This window comes from Benincasa hispida, chromosome 10 (assembly GCF_027475165.1).
Source record: "Benincasa hispida cultivar pf3 chromosome 10, pf3_genome.v1.1, whole genome shotgun sequence".
In the NCBI taxonomy this organism is placed as follows: domain Eukaryota; kingdom Viridiplantae; phylum Streptophyta; class Magnoliopsida; order Cucurbitales; family Cucurbitaceae; genus Benincasa; species Benincasa hispida.
The window spans coordinates 20245817-20268129 of record NC_143487.1 but is presented as its reverse complement, the minus strand read 5'-3'; the positions used below and the strand labels follow the sequence as shown (position 1 = coordinate 20268129).

The 22313-nt window shown below is 33.6% G+C and overlaps 4 protein-coding genes across 6 annotated transcripts; 3 read left to right on the top strand and 1 right to left on the bottom strand.

The window, feature by feature from the left end:
- The first annotated feature begins 355 nt into the window (after window positions 1–355).
- LOC120088430 (triacylglycerol lipase-like protein) lies at window positions 356–4304 on the top strand. Of its 3 annotated transcripts, XR_005484921.2 has the most exons (9): window positions 356–611; window positions 790–862; window positions 1294–1358; window positions 1712–1821; window positions 2268–2596; window positions 2713–2830; window positions 3157–3226; window positions 3675–3972; window positions 4060–4304. XR_005484921.2 is itself a non-coding variant. In XM_039045719.2 (5 exons), exons 1-5 carry the CDS (start codon window positions 495–497, stop codon window positions 2521–2523), a joined length of 621 nt encoding a protein of 206 aa, XP_038901647.1. In that variant the 5' UTR covers window positions 356–494; the 3' UTR covers window positions 2524–3348. The 3 variants fall into 3 exon arrangements, 1 of the variants encoding a protein (XP_038901647.1); XR_005484920.2 differs by lacking the exons at window positions 3675–3972; window positions 4060–4304 and having other exon boundaries at window positions 2713–3348; XM_039045719.2 differs by lacking the exons at window positions 3675–3972; window positions 4060–4304 and having other exon boundaries at window positions 2268–3348.
- Window positions 4305–4827: 523 nt separating this feature from the next.
- LOC150033175 (uncharacterized) lies at window positions 4828–5933 on the bottom strand. The gene is made up of 2 exons (XM_090306303.1): window positions 5679–5933; window positions 4828–5250 (listed from the first exon to the last, which is right to left on the bottom strand). The coding sequence occupies exons 1-2, from the start codon at window positions 5931–5933 to the stop codon at window positions 4828–4830; spliced, it is 678 nt and encodes a 225-aa protein (XP_090162429.1).
- Window positions 5934–11314: 5381 nt separating this feature from the next.
- On the top strand, window positions 11315–14513 carry LOC120088429 (triacylglycerol lipase 2-like). The gene is made up of 9 exons (XM_039045717.2): window positions 11315–11814; window positions 11967–12071; window positions 12186–12326; window positions 12398–12508; window positions 13081–13224; window positions 13307–13347; window positions 13494–13573; window positions 13673–13768; window positions 13950–14513. Exons 1-9 carry the CDS (start codon window positions 11656–11658, stop codon window positions 14267–14269), a joined length of 1197 nt encoding a protein of 398 aa, XP_038901645.1. The 5' UTR covers window positions 11315–11655; the 3' UTR covers window positions 14270–14513.
- A 3112-nt stretch (window positions 14514–17625) lies between these two features.
- Window positions 17626–22065, top strand: LOC120089501 (protein disulfide isomerase-like 2-3). The gene is made up of 9 exons (XM_039046989.2): window positions 17626–17896; window positions 18399–18557; window positions 19283–19396; window positions 19595–19755; window positions 19849–19948; window positions 20624–20800; window positions 20888–21033; window positions 21470–21616; window positions 21703–22065. The coding sequence occupies exons 1-9, from the start codon at window positions 17765–17767 to the stop codon at window positions 21881–21883; spliced, it is 1317 nt and encodes a 438-aa protein (XP_038902917.1). The 5' UTR covers window positions 17626–17764; the 3' UTR covers window positions 21884–22065.
- The last annotated feature ends 248 nt before the right edge of the window (window positions 22066–22313 follow it).

Genomic DNA, 22313 nt, shown 5'->3' with positions numbered 1-22313 from the left:
ACGTACATCTCAAATACATACTATTATAATCAAATTATAATAATGTAAGACTATAATAACTAACTTCCTATCTCAAACACCAGAATAAGAATTAAAGAAGGTCTAAAAAACCTATATATATATAATCGGGATGGGTCAAGATTTGGGACGGGATACCATTCCCGTTCCTGCCCCATCTTTAAACAGACCCGAATAAGGTCTCCAATTTGACTCCATCTCCAGTCATGGAATTTTTTTTTTTTTTTTTTTTTTTTTTTCATCCCTACCTATTTACCTAACTGTAAACTTTGTTTAATGGGCTGATTTGCAAATTGGCCCAAAATTTTTATAAGTTTCAACTTTTGGCGGACCGGTTATCCACGATGGGGAATTGGATTCTTGTAAAGGAAGAAAGCATTGGAGAATCGAAGTCTTCTCAAATTCTGAGGAGGAAATCGTCAAAATTCAGAGTATTCAATCTGGAAATCTGAACATCGACCTCTTTAGAATGCACTATGCAGCGATTAAAGGCCTCAGGAACTTCGATTGTAGGCTCGATTTCGGCTGCTAGGTTGAAGAGGAAGGCCGTAAATTCATGGACGGCCGTTCAGGATACTTTCTATTCCACCAAGGTGATTGAATTTTCGGATTTTGAGTCTGGTATTGTTTCTTCTAGGTTATAGAAATCCGGTGTTCTTATAATCGTTTTTCATTGGGCGTTCTCTGTTTAATTGTATCTGGAAGATGTAATGTTATCAAGCCCTTGTTCTTCATTGTTTACATTGTGGGGTTGGTCTTGTGTGTTGTTAGGATGTGTTCGAAAGGCACAGGGTGGTTTTTACAGTAGGGACTTCTGTTGCATCAGTTGCAACTGCCTGGATCGGTGAGTTTTCTTGTAGTTTCTCCTTTAATTTCTGCATTTGATTATCGTTGTACTGTTACAGAACCAATAGGCCTAAGAGACTGAGCATTAGGTTAACATGCATTCAATCTTCTCAACTCATTCTTTGACAAAAATATATTGATTATTTGTTTTATTATGATATTGTAGCTTTTACTCCATATAAACTGGAAGTTGTGATGGATACACGTTGAAACTTTTTTGTTAAGAAATGCTTTCAGTTTACATTCTATTTCAAAATCCAAATAAAATGAATGGGAAAGGATTGATTTCCTTAAATTGGAGATTTCTTCTGATCAATGTGAAATATTACCACGAACTATTGGGTTTTGTTTGTTGGAGTCAATAAATGGTGTGTGATTGTATGCCTAAGAGCTAAGCAGAAGTTTAAGGTTTCATTAATTCTGCTGCAGGGTACACATTACGCCACTATCATGACATCCAAGTTGACAGAAGGCTTGAATCTATTGAGGAAGCTGTAAGCATTCTCGTGTCAATGTGTTTATTTCTTTAGTCCAAACATAATTGCATAGCCTTGAGTTGTTGTTTGAGTGCCGTTATAAAGATGTTTCTCTCTTATTTCAAGGAAGTTAATGGCAACTAAGTACAACCGTGCAAGCACTTTTTCCATCCATTTTTCTTCCAGTATATGCACGGTTATGCTTCATTTTGAGTACTGAAAATTTGAAAAGGGGATTCTAGTCTTAACTATTTGTGTGCTGCATTTTGTGTGCCCTTTCTTTCTTTTGCACTTGAATCCTCTTGTTCTGATGCCGTCTCCTTACATTAATAATGGTTAGATTCACATTCTTCATTTTTGTTTTGTTGCAGATGAGGAAAAAACATCAACTTGAGGATTCTGAACTTAAAAAGGTTGTTAATCCGGGAAATATCAGCGTGCCTGCTTGCTTTGCTACTGCTGGAACTAGTTTGATTATTGGGTCTGTTTCTGCTTGCTAAATTCTTTTTATGATGCCCATTATGTTCCTTTTCATGTGGACTTTAAACTTGCTGAGACGTACAGTTTCACTATTTTGGGGCCGATAAAATGAAGAAAAATAGTCTATCCTTCCTATGATGAGACGATCACCGGTAGTTGTTACTTGTTAGAGAATGAGATATGACTCCTCTTTTGTGATAATAAATGCCAATTATCTCTCTTTCATTTTCCCTGATAAACTGGCAACTTCAGTCTCTTATTAATATAACTTTGTTAAAAACGTTTTGTGACTTACAAAACTGATGTGAGACTTTCACAAACCTAACGAGACACGGAGAATGAGAATAGACCTTCAATCGTTGAATTCTGAATTTCAATACACCACTATCTGAACTATTATCCCTGCTCCATTCTCTCAATTTATCATTATCCGATTCGATTGTGCAGATATTGTTTGGGATGGCGAGGTGGAAAACGGTATGCAAACAAGCAATTTAGAAGAGAGCAGATGAAGTTGTTGGGGGAGATTAAACCTAAATGGCCATTGCTCACGAGGCTAAAACCTAAAGAGATGAACTTTCCATTTAGGAGATCATTGGGCAAAGCTGGGATGCAAGAAAGTGGCAGCCAAATACGGAACAAAACTCCAAAAGATGCTGCAGCACAAGAACAGCGGGAGAAAGTCACCAGTCCCGATCAATAGCATCAGGAGGAAATGGCGCAATGTTCTTAAATTTTGCTTCTGTCACCATATTCAGGGATCTAACTGTTCAGCGGTAAAGTCTCATTCTTCTTTTGTCAAGTGAAAATATAAAGGAAATGAGAATTTTCTTTTTTGGAAACTTATTTAACAATAGAAGTTTTCATTTTTGTTTCAAAATTGTTTCATTAGGTAACTTGTGAAGTATCAAGCACATTGACATTATTAGTCACAATTTTGTGATTTTGGAAGGAAGCTTAGTTTCATTGGCATGAGGGCCAAATCTTTGTATTCAATTTGTCTCAAACAGGTGACAATCTTTGTTTCAAGCAATAATAGTGTAGGGATGTAGAAGTTTTTCTTACTCCCACCCTACCTTAGTTTCGAGGACAGATAACAGGGATGGTGAATACATTCTTCATCTTTGATTCTACTTTTGCTCCCATCTTTCTGCTTTTCAAAGTATACAACAAAGTGTAGAAGATGTTAATGAGTTTTATGTGATCTTTAGGGTGTGTTTGGTGTGTGATAAAAGTAGAGAGTTGAGTTGAGTTGGTAATTATTATCTGGGGAGTTAAATTGTTTGTGTTTGTTTGCAGAGTTGAGTTGATAATTATATCTGTGTTTGTTGTGCAGAGTTGAGTTGAGTTGGGGATCTGATGCAGATTGTATGTATATATATTGAATGTTTGTATATATGTTGAAGGTAATTATTCCAATTACTAATTGGTATATTGTATGTATATATATTGAATCTTGCTAACTTAACTTTATTATTTCACATATCATACAGTTTATTTTTATATAATATAGATAGTATATTTGAAATTGAAATTGTACGTAGGATAATTACCTTTCATTTGATTATGATGGTGAGAATGTGATGTAGTACAGTAACATTTTTCATAAGATCACAAAAATAATATGAACCGACCGAACATGTGGTCGTTTCCAAAAAAAATCCACAAAATATATGTTCTTTTCGATACTTATAATATCTGTATCATAATACAAACACAAAAATTATATGTCATGACGTATGCAAAAATTATCATTCATTTCGACATGACAGTCCATCATCCATTTGCTCTTATCCAAAAGAACTATAAACAAAATATAGGGGTGTGATCAGTCTACATGTTTCTTCCTAGTAGACGGAGGCAGTACTTCTTCCGTGCGTGTTCTGGTACTGTAAGGAAACAACCTGTCTTCTGAATGTCTGTGACAATAAGGTCAATAAGGGTGACCTGATCATCCTCATCCTGGTCATCAATGTTGTATATGACATTTACTACTTCCGACGCCCGAACTCCAGCTCATACTTCTCTTTTTGTCACGATGCAAGTCTACTCATGTGTGTGCTCTGCATTTCAACAGTCAATCTCATGATGTCGATCATTTCAACTTGGAATGATGGTCTCTTCCTCTTACTGCCTCGAGATGACTTGGCAGGTATACTCGCTCTACCTGTAGATTGCTCTGTTGACTCTTCATCTATTTCATCTTAATTTAATGGTGATTCTGTTTGGCGAACTTCAGGTGCGTGACAGTCCTGTGATCTAAGTCGAACCTCATCTTCAAGCTCTCTGAATGCATTCGTCACCATCACGTATGGGTCCTCACTTGATTGCCATACTGCTCTGTCTTTCCCAAATACGGTGGAGAGGTCATCGTAATGTAGGAATGACTTGTTCCATATCCCCTTCGCATTGGGATGACTCTGCATTGATACACATACACATTATTAATATTTATATTATAACACGTACCCGTACATTTTTTTTTCTAGAATCTTACCCGAACCCAAAGATCGAAAATCTCCCTCTCGACCTGGACACATTTGAACTCCTTGTTCCAGCCAAACCCCGACTGACTTAACATCTCTGATACTGCGTTGTATTGTTTCTTCAGACTCCTCACCTTGCACTCAATGGTGTTCTGATTCAGTGCTCCCCTGGGCACTTTCTCATGCAGAATTCGCTCCAAGTGTTGTAGGTATCCTGGTCGAAATGTCTCATTGTCGGACCTTCAACCGGTCTCCACCAAATATAATAGAGCTTCCACCAACTTAGCGTCCTCCACCTTCGACTATACATGTTTATGTTGGATGCATATGTTTGTTGAATGAAAAGATGCTATAAATTAAATACATGCACAAACAAAGGATAAACTGCTAAAATTATATGTTCCAATTTAACTTGTTCACACAGAGTCTTGGCACAAAACATTTTCACGATATACTTGGAGTGTTCCATAATTAAATTCCATTCAGTAGTAAAAGAAAAGTAAGCAATGAACATTGAATAATCATGCTCTTTGCCATTGATTAAACATTTCGACCGCTAAGTCATCCCTGAAATTGGTCCATTCCTCTAATGGTTCAAAAAATTCAATATGATCCCCATCATGACCAACTGATGCAGAATTCTCCTCATCGGGCACGTCAAACATTGCACCAATTCCTATCTCCCTTGTGATCAAGTTGTGAATAAGGCAACATGCAGTTATTGTTCGACATTGGACTTGTATTGGGTAGAATGATTTTCCTCTAAGAATAACCCACTGCCCTTTTAACAACTCAAACGCTCGCTCGATAACGTTCCTTGCTGAAGAATGTTTCATGTTGAAAAATTCTCTTGCAGTTATCGGTGCGTTTCCTGCCCCACGCCAATCGGAGAAATGGTATCGTTCCCCTCTGTACGGCGCCAAGAATCCTTCAGTGTTGGGTATCTAGCATCACATAGGTAATAGTATCCTATACACGTTTCGAAATGTCATGCACATGTGTTGTGGCATGTACGCATGTTTAAATAATGTATACGGTTATTATAGTACCCTTTGGAACCCTCAATCCGTACGGTTGCAAAATCGCATCCCTAAGAACCCTTGAATCGGCTGCAGACCCTTTTCACCCTAGCAAAATGAAGACGAACTCTCCATTTTGATCACACACCGCAAGAACGTTTGTGGCAATCTCTCCCTTTCTCGTCCTATATCGAGGTCGATCGACGACACTAACATTCACTTTAATGTATGTGTTATCTAGCACACCTAGACAATTCTGTTTCTCTCAAGTGATCAGAATGAATTATAAAAAAATCTATCGTTGCATGCATATTTATGACGTATTCATATAAAAAACTGAGTACTTTTTGTACCTGAAACCACTTCCATCTTCCATCGGTGCATGTATTTGTGATCGGTTCTGGTTTTGTTAACAAAACAGTGTGAAGTTGTAAGACTGCCCTAAGAACTGCGTTGAAATATCTCGAAACTGTCTCACTAGACCTCGAAAAGTTTCTGCGTACCACTCGATTCTTGACATCGTGTGCAAGAATGTGTAGGAATATCACAACCATCTCTTCGACGTCCTTACATCTTGTTGGTTCCAAACAACCAGTCGACCGTAGCATATTACATAGAATCGTAAAGGTACGTCTATCGATTCGGGTGCTTTCACGACATGCCAAGTCACTCTCGTAAATTAGACGAAAGAAGGTCAATTGCCTAATGCAGTGTCTAGCATATGTCGGTTGTCTCTCTATCCTTCGGTAGTTGTTCAATAATGTGGTTAGTGTTATGAACAACTGTATTTGAGAGTGCGAAATAATTCTCATGATCGAAAAGAGGTCTTCAACAGTATCCATCTTTATAGGGAAATGGATACACAAGTTGTTCCTGAAAGGGTAAGGTATTTGGCGGATTATGTTTCATGATTAAGAAAGAATAGCAAACGATGTCAAGCGTCGGTATTGGCCATATTGGGTTATAGTTTAGATTTATAGTGTTATTTCCCAATGTACCTATAATAATCTAAAAATACATATTTTCAAGAGCTTAGTGGGTTTTTTTTTCCTAAGGATAGGATTGAGAGTATTTTAGTTAAGTCTTTTTAAGGGCCTAGTGGGTTTTTTTTTTTTCTTCTCTCTCTCTTTCTTATTCTTCTTATTTTTTTTCCCCTATATTGGTTTATAAACAATTTGTAACAGCTTCTAAAAACTTGTCATACTCTTAGTTCCTAGGACAACAAATTTTCACCGAAAGATGTGTTAAAACGATGTATATAGAAAAAAAATATGCATTTTTCCATACTTTCAAAACTTGGTGAACCGATTATATGAATATTGGTGTACAATATTTTTTTAATTCTTATGTCACCAATTAGAAACTATATTTTTCAAAAATTAAACATTGGCTATAATATTAATAACATCGTTACAATTACATAATTAAAAAAAAAAAATCAATTTTGATTGTGAAACGATAGTAAGACATACTAAAATTAATCTTGAAACTAGCTTGATAATAACACACCAAAATGTATAGAATATGTTCTTATTGAAGTTGGAAAAAAAAAAAGAATTGAAATGAACGTATTATTAGATAAAAAAAATTACATAGTACTATTTCACCCATAATTCATAAAAAATTTGAGAAGTATCAGATTAAAAAATATAATGCCAATCATTAATAAAAAAAGAAATTGTGAACTAGTATTCCAAAAAAATGTGACCAACAATTAACAAATAACATATTTTCATAAAATAAAAAATAAAAAAAAATAAGTCCTAAAAAAAGGGAGATACTCTAAACCTCAAAATAACAAATCTCCTCAAACTAATTAGGAATGATTTGTGCAATTAGTTTGGACCCTACAAGAAATACAAAATAATGATAGTTAGATTAGAAATAAAATAAAATAAATTGAACTAAAGAGTAACCAACAAAAAAAAATAAATTGAACTAAAGAGTAACCAACAAAAGCATACATTTTTTAAGGTTTAACACCCATAGTGGAGAAAGACAATGTAAATATAAAAAGTATGAGTGGGAAGTCATCTATAAATAGAAGAAGAAGAAAGAAGTGGTTGTTGGAGAGAGTTGGGTGCATTTATTAAAGAGTGAAATTAATTTAACTTCATTAATTAAAGAGTAGCAGCCACGTTGGTAGTAAAGTCAAGTAAATACAAATAGTAAGGTCAAGTAAATAGAAATACTAAAAAAAACAATGAACCAAATATGACAAATATGGCAGTAGAATGAACCAAATCAATGAACCAACAAAAATGACAGTAGAATGAATTTGAACATATAAGATAAGATCGGTCCTTGGAAGAATCCAACAAAAACAATGAACCAAATCATCATATCAAATTTTTGTAAAACTAAAAAGTAAGCTATGAACTGGAAAAAAATATTTATGTAATATAATACAAAAACTCTATTAAATTAGCTACCAAATTTGAAATGAAAATCAGATTAGGATGAGTGAGATCCTCATGAGCGAGATCAAGCATTTCTTTAACAAACTGTCTTTCTAGCGATGCTCACCTTACCAGTGAGATTCAGCTCACATTTCTAGCGAGATTCCCTTCTAGAGCGAGATCCTCATCACAAAATTAGCGAGATTTTCTTCTAAAGCGAGATCCTCATCACAAAATTAAAGAGATTTCACTTGTCGAGGGTTGAAGTTTTGACTTATGTATGTCGAAACTTCAACCTTCGACAACCCTTTATACATATTGTTTTCAAGTTTTTCTTTGTTTGTCGAGTTCTCAACGTTCGACCTCTACATTAATCAAATCCTCAACCCTCGACTTCTAGCAAAACAACAATATTTCTCTTTCAAAACAACCTTATTTCCCTAAGTTTTGAAAACAACCCTATTAATATAAAAGGTCTTTGAGGGGATAAAAAATGAGAGTTTTTAGTGGGTAAAAAAGAGTTTTAATAATCCATAGGTTTTCTTTATGAGCTTAACAAACCTGGGTAATAAATGCCCACCCAACTCAATAACTCATACCCATTTATCAAACACCTCCTTGATGTTTTTGCTATGAATACTATGACGTGACAAAAAAAAAAAAGAACTATGAATATTAAAAAGATATATATTCTATGTTTTAAGAAATTATAACTCAACATTAACTTAGGAATGTACTTGACAAGACCATATAAGTCTAAATTGTGGGCCAACTTATGATTATGTTGTTAGAGATGTTTAATTTTTCCACGGGGACGGGCCTCGCGGGGCCTCGTCCCGAACGGGGCGGGGATTCCCCAATTAGGCAGGGTATGGGTGAGGGAATGGGGAAAAAATCCCCGTGAGCTAAACGGGATGGGGACAGGGAATGCATTTCCCGGCTCGACCCCACCCCGTTCCCCGTCCCCACCCCAATTAACTTCTACATATTTATTTAGTATAGTTATCTAATGTTATATTATTATTATTATTATATAAATAATATTATATTTAAATTTTAAATTTGATTATTTATTGGGAATGATAATGAATATGTTTAAATTTAGATTATATATGTGAATAATTTGATTTATATTTTTTTCTGTTAAAAAATTTAATTAGCTTTTTTAAGCCAAAATTTGAATAATTTATCTTTAAATTCAAAATTTCATATAAAACTAACCAGGATAAACAATTTAGTGATAAAGTTAATTATTTAATTAAAATTGGTTGATTTAAATTAATTGGCTTTTTACGGTAAAAATTCTAAGAGGATGGAGAATGACATCCCGCCCCGTCCGTGACAAGTTATGTTTATTGGTCATAAATCAAATCCAACCATCCATATCTATTTCATTTTTGTCAAAATATTTTTTGAACAATATTTTTTCTTTAAAATAATATAAGTGTTATTTAATTTTTTTTTTAAAGGATTCACTTTTTTGTCGTACAATAATATTGAAAAATAGCTATAAGAAAAAATTATTTGAAATATGAACGTTTGTTCCTTAAGAAAATTTCCAAAATTATCAAAATTATTTCTTTTTGGAGCATCAATCATCACTACAAAGGACTAAGAAACATGTCAATATTTTTATAAATTGCTTAAACTTTTATAACTCTTCAAAAAATAAAGTAACTTTTACATTAAAAAAAATGTATTAAAATTTTACCGTATAAATTAAAAATGATCAAATCATTTATTATTATTATTAGTGCAACCATAGTCTTAACATTTTGAGAGAGTGCCATATGTTTTACCTAGGTTGGCCAATGGCCATTAAGGATGGCCAAAGTGTTTATTAATTATTAATTATTAATTATTAGTCCAGCTACATCTAGCAGGAATGGCAGGAACATAATCGGCTGTTGCATGGAGGTCGATCGAGGTCGATGTCCGCTATGGTTCACCTTATGATCTCTACGATTCATGCTCGTGTTGCTTCTTGACAGGTTGATCTTCTTGGTCTTATCTAGTGTGTTTATAGATGTTTTTTCTTTTTGAACTTTACGTTGTTCTTTGTTTTGCTATTGTCCCTAGTTTGTGGAGTTTTGGGTTCTTTTCTCTGGCTTTCTCCCTAGTGGTTTGTGAGTTTGCGTTTACGTGTTGGTTCTGTTCGGTCTTATCTTGTTGCCTTTGTTTTGGTTTTGTTGCACTGTCTTTGCTTTGATGCCTTGATCCCATGATGATTTGAAATTTCGACCATAGATATCTCAACTATTAAGTTAAATTCATGGTGGCAATTTACTAAATTATACCAGTTGTGTGACTACTTACAATTTAGTATCCTATGAATTTCATTAACATGAAATGTTATAGAGTTAGGCGATCTATCTAGTGACATTAGTTGATGGTGTATGGAAACTGAGTCTTATACTCATGTATATTTTAAAAAAAGTATATAAAATATTTATTCACATTAATTTTTCTATTATTTTAGTCTCCGTTTGTTTTACACATTTTCTCTTGGGACTTCATATAGATATTTAATATCCGGTTTGTTTCACAGAATTCCATTTTTTAAGACCCGAGATATTATTATCAGAGAACTTTAAAACTCATATGACATGGATTTTTTAATACCCTGCAAAATTGTGAAATTTTTATGTCTGAGAGATTAACAATAAAAATATAGCTTAATTAATTAATAAATTAATATCAAGTATTCATTACTATTACTTTTAATTAATTATTAAATATAAATATATTATTTATACTTAATAAATTTCAACTAATATTTTTACCATTCATATTTTATGCTATCATAACTATTTAATATAAATTATTATTGTTACTTATCAATATTCTAATTAATTGATTGATTAATTTAATTATTTTTAGTAATTAGTTTAATTATGTTTAATTAAAAAGTATTTTTTATTTATTAATTAAATAATTAATTAACATAATAAGAATAAATTAATGTTAAGTTTAACTGGTCCTTTACATTTAGTTAAGTAATTATTTACTTTTAGATTCTATGTACAAATTATTGAATTGAACACAAATAACTTCTAAACATTAATTATCATGCACATCCAAATACTGACATTTAAAATCTAGACATTCAAATGTCAGTTATTTAATATCTATATCCATGAAATAATATCTACCGGTTTCTTAATTTTTTTTTAAACTATAAAACTAACGTAATTATAACTCAACAAACCGTTTTTTTTAAACTATAAAACTAACATAATTATAGCTCAACAAACTTGTTCGCCGAATGGTGGAGCTATGCTCACTTTGCAGCTTAGCTCACTATGTTTAAATTTATTCTATAAATAAACAACACTAAGTTTGAGTTTGGCCTTTTTCTTTCAACAATACTCGAATTTTCTTTTCTTTTCTTTTTTTATTAACTAATAGTAATAATAATAATAATAATAATAATAATAATAACCGAAATTCTTTCACTAGAAACAAGCTCCAAGCATTAAAAAAATCATGATCGAACCATGAATCGAGGCATTTATGATGATAAATTTGTATTGATTATTACATGAATATAATAAAGATAAAGATAAATTTACACGTACGACGAATTTTCTAATCGATCCATCACATTTCGCGATTTCAAATCGCCAAACATCTTTTGTATCGGAAATGGGGGCTGAGTTGAAATTGAAATGATCATCGAAGCAACCTATGAGTTTTCTTGTTCAACTGTGGAATCTTGTCGGCGACGAAAGCTAGGCTTTTCCTTCCAGCGTAATGTTAATTTTGACAATGGGACGATGTGTCGGCCCCACTAGATGCTCTCGATCAATGGCTTCTGATGGGCGGAAGCGGATACCAATTCATGTGATTGCTCAATTTCTGTTTGTATCCGCTCTGATTCTGTGTCCATATAAAATTCCAAAACTCTTCTGTAGTCGCACCATGATTCAAAATGTACTCACCCAATCCCTTCAAATTCATCGTTCTTTTACTTCTGTTCTGTGGATTAGCAGCTGGAATCAAAAGGGTTTCTGCATTGGAACCTGGGTCTGTCGATGGTATCTGTAAATCTTTAGTTGAGCCTCACGACTATGCTTGTGAAGAACATTTGGTAATATAGCTACTTCATCATCATCATCATCATCATCATCATCATCTTCTTCTTCTTCTTCTTCTTCTTCTTCTTCTTCTTCTTTGTGTTTGGCTATTTTTCTTTGAAATGCCCAATTGATTCACGGAATGAGCTTCATTTGGGGTTTTTAGGTGATTACAAGTGATGGGTTTATTCTCAGCATGCAGAGGATTCCATCAGGGCGGACGAATTCAGCCAATGGGCCTCCAGTTCTGCTACAGCACGGGCTTCTAATGGTCGGTAGTTGTGATTTTGGTGTCATTTTATGTTTCTGGCTTGCAAGTTTTGATTCTAACTGAGAAAATGATGAACTTATGGATTGCTTTTTACAAAATTTGTGTAATGGGAAGGATGCGGTGACATGGTTGATGCTTCCTCCAGAAAGTTCTCTGGCATTTCTTTTGGCAGATAAAGGGTTTGATGTGTGGCTTGCAAACACTCGTGGAACTAAATTTAGTCAAGGACACACGTCACTTGGTCCTGATGATCCTGTAATTGCTTATTTCTTTTATTTTCAGTTTCATTTGTTTGTTGCTATATGTGACATTGAGTTGCAATTTAGGGATTCTGGGACTGGTCATGGGATGAATTGGTGGCTTTTGATCTGCCTGCCACACTCCAATATGTTCATGATCATACTGGGCAGAAGATGCACTATGTTGGACACTCATTGGTTAGTTTATGCCCTGTTTGAGTTTCCTGTTTTCTAAATTTATGCCTGCTATAGTTTTTACATTTCTTTGAGTAACACTTGGGATGTTTAGGCGCTAAGTTGGTTATTGTAGTTAATAGTTATTATAATATGTGGGTTATAGTTGTCTATGTTTGAAATGCAAACAATTTTAATATTGTAGTTAATTGTAGATTATAATAGTTGGAAACACCAACTATTATAATAGGAACCCCAAACATGGGGTGGACTATAATAGTCCATTCTGCCAATTTGAAGTTTGGGGCCCAAACACCCCCTTGAATTCTTAGTCAAATTCTAAACTTAACAAGTTTTTTATTTCTTTTTTTCTAAACTTGAGTTGGTTTTTGAAAACATTGTAGAATGTGAATATTGGATGACAAAACAAAGACACTAATTAAAGTAATGTTTATAAGCTTAATTTTTAAATATGGAATAGTGATAAGGGGTTTTTAAGTGTTACTTTTCTTTTCTTTTCTTTTTTTTTGGCATCTTTATGGAATTGTGAATGTGTGTATGTCTGTAACTGAGATGGAGAAGTTATTGGTTTGAAGGGAACACTGATTGCCCTTGCAGCATTTTCCAAACACCAATTGCTAGACATGTTACGATCAGCTGCTTTAATTAGCCCAATTGCCCATTTGGGTAAAGTAACCTCGCCAATTGCAAGAAATGCTGCAGATAACTTTCTTGGTGAGGTATGATCTTTGTTCCTCTCACGTGTTGTTCTTACTGTTGAATTAAGTTGTGTTACCCATTCCTTTTATCGCGTCGCCACAGGTTTTGTTCTGGTTGGGTGTCAAAGAGTTTGATCCAAGAGGGTAAATATGCAACCATTTCACTTTCTCCTCTGTTAAGGAAACTATTAAGATCAGTGAAATTACTAGTTCGTTTAGCTCTTGTACTTTCTCTATTTTGATGATTCTTATGGGCAAGATATTTTTACTTACTTCAAATGAACAAACAGGAAGGCTGGAATTCAACTTCTCGTTGAAGTCTGTGCAAAACCAGGTGTTGATTGTGTCAATTTATTGACTTCTTTCACAGGTTAGAATATTATTTAGTTCATTATTTTATTACCTAGTTTAGCTCTTAGAGAGAAATTCTTGCTGACTCGAATAATATAACTTTTTGTTGCAATTATAGGCCAGAACTGCTGTCTCAATCCCTCTGTCTCACAAATTTTCCTAACCCATGAGCCTCAACCAACGGCAACAAAGAACATGATTCATCTGTCTCAGAGTAAGGATTAATTTTCTTGTTATAAAAATGCAGACTGATTTATCCAAAAAATCCAAATGCTTTATGGACATAGAATGTGGCTTTGAGTATATTTTAGTTTTTGTTTTGCTTTAAGTTTTAAACTTGAAAGTATACTCCAAAGTTTGTACTGCTCAAATGTTGTTTTGGGGATTATGGGCAGTGATCAGAAGCGGAACCATAACAATGTACGACTACGTTGACATAATTCAAAACATGAAACACTATGGGCAACCAACTCCTCCAGAGTACAATATGGCAAGCATTCCTAATGACTTTCCTCTCTTTCTTAGCTATGGAGGGGCTGATGCCTTGTCCGATGTCAATGATGTTCAACTTTTGTTGGATAACCTCAAAGATCACGACGGAGATAAGCTTGTAGTTCAGTTTAGAGAAGACTATGCTCATGCTGATTTTGTCATGGGCGAAAATGCTAAGCAAGTCGTGTATGATCCTCTAATCGCTTTCTTTAAGCTTCAATGAAGATATTAATGTTATGTGAATATCATGTCTATACTCAATTATGTAAGTGCATTTAATCGTTGGTGTCATGAACTTGTAGAACGATGACTGATATTGCAATGGTCGACAGATGATACGGGTGGTTTTTACATTGTAACTTCTAATGTAACCATAGAAAGAATGATGGAAAAGGAGAAAATAAACTCTTGTACCAAGATTTTGTGATTGGATTATTGCTGTTAATGTTAGCTTTCATTCATCCACACACCTTTGTGTTCAGCCCTGATTTTCAACTTTGAGATTTGGTTGTACTGACAGTATATTGGAGTGAGAACTCATTGATAGACAGGGAATGACAGTGGCCTTTTATGGCTCTCACATATTAACCGACAACATCATTTTCTTCATTATCATTCGTCACAAGAGTGAAGCAACTAGAAAGGGTTTAGCAAAATGGCAACATTTAAACAAGATTTCTTCTAAATGAGATACTATATCATAGGAAATACAAGAGTTAAAACAGCAGCATCATTTATGTTCATGAGGAAACTGACCTCTATCGCTCAAAGATAGATGTTTGGCCTGAGACTGAAGTGACTCTGTGCTGCAATATGAGCTGCCACGAGAGGATTGCGATCGACATCACTGTTAACTGCACTGTAACACTTTTTTCTTTTCGATGGCAGGAAGAGCTCTTCACAGAAAATGGCACATGGAGGCGAAGTTGAAGTCGAAGTCTCGAACTCGCGTTTCTTACCATGTGAGGACGCCAACATTTTCTTCAGCTTTCTGAAACATTTCACAAGCTTCTTCATCCTCACCAAGCTGGTTAGTTGGGCTTGTCTGGTTGTAATTCTTATATATTGAATGCCAATCACTTAATCACATATAATGTATGGTGGTGTTTTTTGTTTATTTCATGGAAGTCTCAAATGTGCTTTTATGTATGCTTCTAGGTAGTTACTTCATGCATGAATGATAAAGCACCCAATAGGTTTGTCCTTTTCTTGCTTTTAGAACCTCATAGGCTGTGTTGTATGGAAGTTGAAGAGTACTTTATGAAACTTATGATTCAAGTTTTGGATTGCTTGAGCTTCTCAAAGTTAAAAATATATATTTGTATAATTATTAAACTGAAGTAATTTGGGGGTCTTTTTTAACTGGACAAGTTATTTAAGAGATTCACAAATTATTTTGCCGAGTGCTTATTTGGACGTTAAAAATTTTTAAGTCTCTAGCTTTGTCAATTTTTTATTTAATTGTAGCATAATTTCACATGGAAAAAATATTATTATGTATGTGGATTATCGAGACACTTATCACCATTCTAAAGTTTGTAGTTGGATCACTCATAGTTGTTGAAGAAAAGAAAACCTCACATGAAAATATTATCTTTGTCATATTAGTCTAGATTAGTCATTACTAAGTTTTTGGACTTTTAAAATTTTAATTATATATCTAATATAATATGTCCCTACAGAGTTTAGGGGTATATGTTGATCTTTTTGTGGGGCAAATGCATTTTTGATCTCTTAGATTTAAAGTTATGTCTATTTGGTTCCTAAAGTTTCAAAGAAGAGATTCACATCATTAATTTAAATTAATAAAAATTATCAAATAATCTAGCTAACTCATTGTTTAATAGCTGCATAATTTTACGTTAGTCAACTAACAGTCTAAATAGTCCTAATCATTTAGAACCATTTTTCAAACATAGAATTAAAGTATTCATTTTAAAACTTCAGAGAACAAATAGACATCAGCTTCGTACATTTTATCCTACCTTATTCCATTAGAGACTTAAAATGGCAAATCTCTCACTATTTAATAATTAAATTTGTGAGTTAAGAAGCGTAAAATATATATAAATATATAAAGAAATGAGAATTCTTTTTTAAAGTATGCGAAATCTTAAAGTATGATGATTTATGACTTTATTTAAAAATGTGGTATGTCATTTTAAGAATACAGGTGTATGGTATAAGATTCGAACATTTGACCTTAAATTGGAAAATGTCGTATAACATTTGTAAGTGGGTCAATGACATTATTTTTCAATTACTTGAAAAGAAATAGTAAAGTTTGATCAATTAAGTATAAATATATTATTCAATTTAGTAGGTACAAATATGCCTTATTATTTCCTTTTTTTCTCTAGCCACATGAGCATAACTCAGAAATATTTGACACGTCGTTGAAGTTAGAAGATCAAATCCTCGTACCTCGCTTTTCGTATTACAAAAAAAAAAGAAAAAAAGAAAAGATTAGTCGTATTTTTCTTTATACATGTGTGGTTTTGATTCCTAAATATATTGGTTATGCTTGCTTAGTGTTCATAATTCAAAGGAAGTAAAAAAAAAAATAATTGCAGTTTTTTTTTATTGTACATAAACTTCAGACATGAGAATCAAATTTTTAACTTCAAAAAAGGTAGTGCATGTCAATTACCACCTAACTAAGCTTACTTTAATATAAATAATTTTAGTTATAACTAAATATTAGATTAAATTTTCACTATCATTAATTAATTTATGAACACATTTTATGTTATATATAATGTATAATATTATTTTACAATATCATTAAATTTTTCGTACGTTATATCATATATATATATATTTTTTTAATTCAATAAAAAAATGAGTTTGTAGCCTAGAGTATTATATTTATCAAAGTTTTTCTTTTTAATTTTAATTTCTAAATTTCAAATTCAAAATTAAAAAAAAAAAACCATGTAAACTAGATTGCATAACAAAAGGTCCTTGAGAATTAAAACAATTTTGATAACATGAGCATAATTTAACTAAATAAAATACATACTTCTAACTAAGATGTGGTTCGATATCTTTATCTCACAAATTAAATTATTGAACTAAAAAAAAATGTTTGTTATCTTGACTTACCTATAATTAAGGTTTAAAATATGGATAGATATTTCTAGAAAAATTATAAAAACAAATAAATTTAAAAATAAATTTAAATTAGTATATAAATATCTTATTATTTTCAAATAAATAAATATGTCTATTATTTATATTATATATATTAATGACATTTTGATGTTTATTATTTTTTTTTATGTTGGATGAATTTTCTGCCATATAATAAAAATATCGATAATAAACCCATATTAATAATATGAAAATGAATGAATTGTTGGCATAAAAAATAGTAAATTGGAAATAGAGAGTAAAATTAACTGGGCCAGGTGATGCAAATGCAACCAATGACAGCCAATCAGACCATTACACGTATTTAAAACTGCTGCCTGTAGAGTTTTGAAAACTACAAAGCTGACATGTAAACTTCTTATTGGCTGACACACGTAACAGCTCGTTCACCAGAAGCCAAAAAAAAAAAATATTAGCATTAATATTAATTTTCCTCTTTTGTTTTTTTTTTTTTTTTTTAAAAAAAAGAAAATCTCTGTTAAAACAATTCTGGAGGGTTTATCAGTCTCAGCGCGCTAGATCGTCGAGAGGTTTCTACATTGATCCACAAGAACAACGAGAGAGAATGAGAAGTAACCGATCGCCGATCTTAACGGTTTTAGTGTTCATTTTCTTCCTTGGTTTCGATTCCAGCGACGCACTCTATGGAGCATCGTCTCCAGTTCTTCAACTAACTCCTTCCAACTTCAAGTCCAAGGTCTGTTTCCAATCTCCATTTTGTTTCCTTAGCCTATTTCCATTGTATCTAGCATTCTTGTTTTTTACTGCTTCTTGATTTCTCTCAATGGAGGAATCGAATCGCACTTGGAGATATCTCTGTGGCTATCTATTTTTAATTTCTTTTATAGCAATTGGAATGTGTTTCTGTGAGTTCCGGAAATATTTCGTGTTTTTCTTCATTGTTGACTACTTTCAGGTCTTAGACGATCTCATATTTTATGCGTTAATTGAATTCTTGCTTAATCTTCATTTGTATGATATCAGATTGAAACCGGATGTGAGTGGTATTTGTAAAACATAAGGTTCTTATCAGATCGGCGTAGCGATCTGATCCATTTTTTTGTTGTTGTTAGTTTGTTATTGTTATTACTTTGTCTTCCTCATTTCTTCCGTACTCCGATGTCATAATCGTGGAATTCCGTTATATGTCCTGAATTTGGATATTTGAGCTTTAGAATGAAATTTTTGTGATTTGATAGGTTCTGAACTCAAATGGCATCGTTCTAGTTGAGTTTTTCGCACCTTGGTGCGGTCATTGTCAAGCCCTTACGCCTGTATGGGAGAAAGCGGCTACCGTCTTGAAAGGAGTTGCAACAGTAGCAGCACTTGATGCAGACGCGCATCAGTCACTTGCTCAGGTTCATTATTAATATTGTAATCAACGCCATTCAGCAATTATTTCATAATTTGTTTCGCATGTCATACCTAGCAAGCGTTTTTTTCTTTTTTTCTTTTTTTTTAATACCTTTAGGGTTTCCCTTCTTCCATCAATAAACTTCCATTGCAAACGTACAATTGTTGGAGTCATTCCTATCTGTAATTCAAAGTCGGTTACATTTTTAAAGAGTTTAATTCTCACAGTTACTGTTTGGAATAGATGAGGTTTGATGCCTTAGCTTTATGTTACTTAACCAGTCCTGTTTTTCCATATTCATGGCTTTCCTTGAAAGAGGAAAATGCAATGAAAAGTGATAAGGCGATGAAGATAGATGCTGCATTTTCCATACTGATTTCCTTTGCATTTTGGGAACCTTTCCTGTTCTACGAATACCCATGGTTATTATTGTTTCGAAATTTGAGCATGAATACAATGCAAGGATTATCTAGATGAAAATAACTGCTAAAATTTTAAGTGGTCACTTTAAGTCTCTATATTCTGTCTTCAATGACATCCTTGCATTGATGTTATTTGCAATAGTTTGGATATAAAAATTGGAAGACTTCAGTTAGGCCTATCTTCTCCACGCCAGGACTGGAATGTTACTTCTCATGCCTTTTCATCGCAAATTCTTCTAATTATGAATTACTTACTATGCTCCCCTCAATTTCGCTCTATTCAGTGTTTCATTGCTTATATCTGCAGGAATATGGCATTAAAGGATTCCCAACCATAAAAGTCTTTGCACCTGGAAAGCCTCCGGTAGACTACCAAGGAGCTCGGGATGTTAAACCCATTGCAGAATTTGCTCTGCAACAGGTTCGCATCAAAAAAATGTTGGGAGAACGTTCATTTGGAGCATTAACTTTATTTTCTTCTTCTTCTCTTTGTTTTTGGCTTTTTCTTTAGCTAGATAACATCGTCAAATATCCTTTGATATTGTTGTGCAATTGTGAAAAACTTGTAACATTCTTCAGGCGTGTATTTGACACATTTCATTCATTTTCTTCTTCTCAGGTGAAGGCTCTTTTAAAGGAACGTCTAAGTGGAAAAACAACTGGAGGAGGGTCAAATGAGAAGGCAGAACCTAACGCTTCAGAAGAATTGAATTCTCGCAACTTTGATGAGTTAGTGATAAAAAGTAAAGATCTCTGGATTGTGGAGTTCTTTGCACCTTGGTAAGGATTTATAATTCTTTGTATTTTAGAGCTTAATAAATTTTATATTCTTTTCAAGGGTGATTATTTCATTTTTCCAATTTATCTTTTAAGGTGTGGACACTGTAAAAGATTGGCTCCAGAATGGAAGAAGGCTGCTAAAAATTTGAAGGGGAAGGTGAAGTTGGGTCACGTAGATTGTGATGCCGAGAAGGTTAGTCAAATGTCAGCTTTTAGATATTTGAGCAAGAAATTATCTGAAACTTCATTGAATCTGTCATATGCATGTCAAAGTGTGATGCCTAATGGAATATAATGTGCTACTGTCACTATCGATCAACAACTAGTTGTAGACTTATATTGAGTTCGTGTGATTCAAATTTATATGGTTTGCTTCATTGCATCTGATTGATCACGTTTTTGTCTATCATATGCCTTCGATTACCTCCAAGCTGCATCCCGGTTCCTTCTCTAAATGTAGTTGTAGGGCTGATTATCTAGAAGTTTTTTAGTAAAATATCATATTATGCAAGTCCAAAAGTAAATGTTGAAACTATTGTTCAGAAAAACATCCCGAGGAATGTGGGATGTTGTTTGGAAATTTATTTATTTATTGTTTTGGTTTTTTAATAGAAAAAGAAATAGGTGAAAACATGTTTGTGTTTATGGATGACTTGTTTTTAGAAGTTCTTGAATTTATTCTTCTTTTGAAAATGATGAATTTGTAAATGAATGTAATATCTATAGCAAATCGAATCTTTGAGTCGATTCCTGAAATCATTGAACGGTTTCCTTTTTTATTCCCATTCATTTTACTTCCAAACCGAGTCTGTATACCTACTGTACGGTTGATCCGAGTCCCCATCTAATCGGCAATGGGGTTTGCCAGTCTCTAATGAGCAGGTTTAATGTTCAAGGATTCCCCACCATCTTGGTATTTGGTGCTGACAAGGACAGCCCAATTCCTTATGAGGGTGCAAGAACAGCGTCAGCAATCGAGTCATTTGCTTTAGAGCAGCTAGAGACAAATGTTGCACCCCCAGAATTGACGGAGCTGACTGGTCCTGTAAGTTGCTTGATATGCAAATTGGGTTCTAAAATAGTTTATGATTATACACTTGGGAGTATGAATCTTATTGTCTCACTCCTATAGGACGTCATGGAAGAGAAATGTGCGTCGGCTGCCATATGTTTTGTTGCTTTCCTGCCTGACATTTTGGATACAAAGGCCGAAGGAAGGAACAAATACCTCGAGCAATTGTTATCAGTTGCCGAGAAGTTCAGAAGAAGTCCCTACAGGCAAGTATCTAAGAACACATACCATACCCTGATACCACTGCCCCATTCTTTCGAGAAATTCTTGACTATTGGATATCACAGTCCTCTGCATATTAATGGTCACAATAATTTTTAAAAAAATATAAGAGCAAATTGCAAAAACCACTCCTAAAGTATGGTGGTAGTTGCAATTATACTCTCAAACTTTCAATCGTAAAAGTTGAGCCCTACAAATATTAAAATTGGACCCTCAAACTTGCGTAATTGAAGAAATTGTAACAATTGTATAAGTTTGAGTTTTTAAATCTAATCATTTAGGATCCAATTTCTACAACTATTGTAAGTTTGAGGGATCAATTTTTGCTATTAAAAATTTAAGGGTATAATTGCTATTGACCATCATACTTCGGGGTATTTACCATAGGAATGTGTATTAACTGTATATTACTCTGCACAGCTATGTTTGGGCAGCTGCCAGTAAACAACCCGATCTTGAAAAGCATGTCGGAGTTGGTGGATATGGATACCCTGCTTTGGTAGCTTTGAATGTGAAGAAAGGAGCATATGCTCCCCTTAAGAGTGCATTTGAGCTCGAACATATTATGTGAGTTATAACTTAACATCCTTTTCCCATATCCCATCTTCAGAAATGTGTAAAATGGCCTTTGAAATGATTGTTTCCTATATCAGTGAGTTTGTAAAAGAAGCTGGCCGTGGAGGTAAAGGGAATTTGCCCCTAGAAAGCTCTCCAGAGATTGTGAAGACAGAGCCATGGGACGGTAAAGACGGTGAGGTTATCGAAGAGGACGAGTTCTCGCTTGAAGAGCTTATGGGAGGCGAAGATGAGACTGTAACTAAGGATGAGCTATGAAGAAGTCAAAGCTATAAGCAGCAGTAGTGAAGGGAGAACGTCGAGTTAAAAAAGAGAATGATGATTTTTGAGGTTATTAGGACAGTTTGGTGTTCGTGTTCCTTCCTAATGTTTAAATTAAATGATCGACCTTTCTTTCATGGTTGAGGTGGTTGCTTATTGTTACCACTTTCTTGTGATTATTTTTGCCCCTCTTTACTCACTTTTACTGCTGCCTTCCAACTGCAAAGTATCGGATTCGACCATAATTGACAGTGTTCGAATTTTAATTAATAATCTTTAGAGTTTTAATTAACTTGAAACCACTTAATATTTAGTTTAATAACTTGAAAGGTATAGATACTTGGACACATTTTGCCTGTGTATTTTAAAAATTATGATGATTTTAGTCCCTATATGTTAAAATTTAATAACTCCTTGCACAATAAAT

Coding starts and splice junctions, on each gene's coding strand:
- LOC120088430 (XM_039045719.2), top strand. CDS start 495: ATGCAGCGATTAAAGGCCTCAGGAACTTCGATTGTAGGCTCGATTTCG. Junction 863..1,293: donor AGTTGCAACTGCCTGGATCG/GTGAGTTTTCTT, acceptor ATTCTGCTGCAG/GGTACACATTACGCCACTAT. Junction 1,822..2,267: donor GGAACTAGTTTGATTATTGG/GTCTGTTTCTGC, acceptor TCGATTGTGCAG/ATATTGTTTGGGATGGCGAG.
- LOC150033175 (XM_090306303.1), bottom strand. CDS start 5,933: ATGCTACGGTCGACTGGTTGTTTGGAACCAACAAGATGTAAGGACGTC. Junction 5,251..5,678: donor GAAGATGGAAGTGGTTTCAG/GTACAAAAAGTA, acceptor ATGTGATGCTAG/ATACCCAACACTGAAGGATT.
- LOC120088429 (XM_039045717.2), top strand. CDS start 11,656: ATGTACTCACCCAATCCCTTCAAATTCATCGTTCTTTTACTTCTGTTC. Junction 12,327..12,397: donor CACTTGGTCCTGATGATCCT/GTAATTGCTTAT, acceptor GTTGCAATTTAG/GGATTCTGGGACTGGTCATG. Junction 13,769..13,949: donor CATGATTCATCTGTCTCAGA/GTAAGGATTAAT, acceptor GATTATGGGCAG/TGATCAGAAGCGGAACCATA.
- LOC120089501 (XM_039046989.2), top strand. CDS start 17,765: ATGAGAAGTAACCGATCGCCGATCTTAACGGTTTTAGTGTTCATTTTC. Junction 19,949..20,623: donor TAGATTGTGATGCCGAGAAG/GTTAGTCAAATG, acceptor GGGGTTTGCCAG/TCTCTAATGAGCAGGTTTAA. Junction 20,801..20,887: donor TGACGGAGCTGACTGGTCCT/GTAAGTTGCTTG, acceptor TCACTCCTATAG/GACGTCATGGAAGAGAAATG.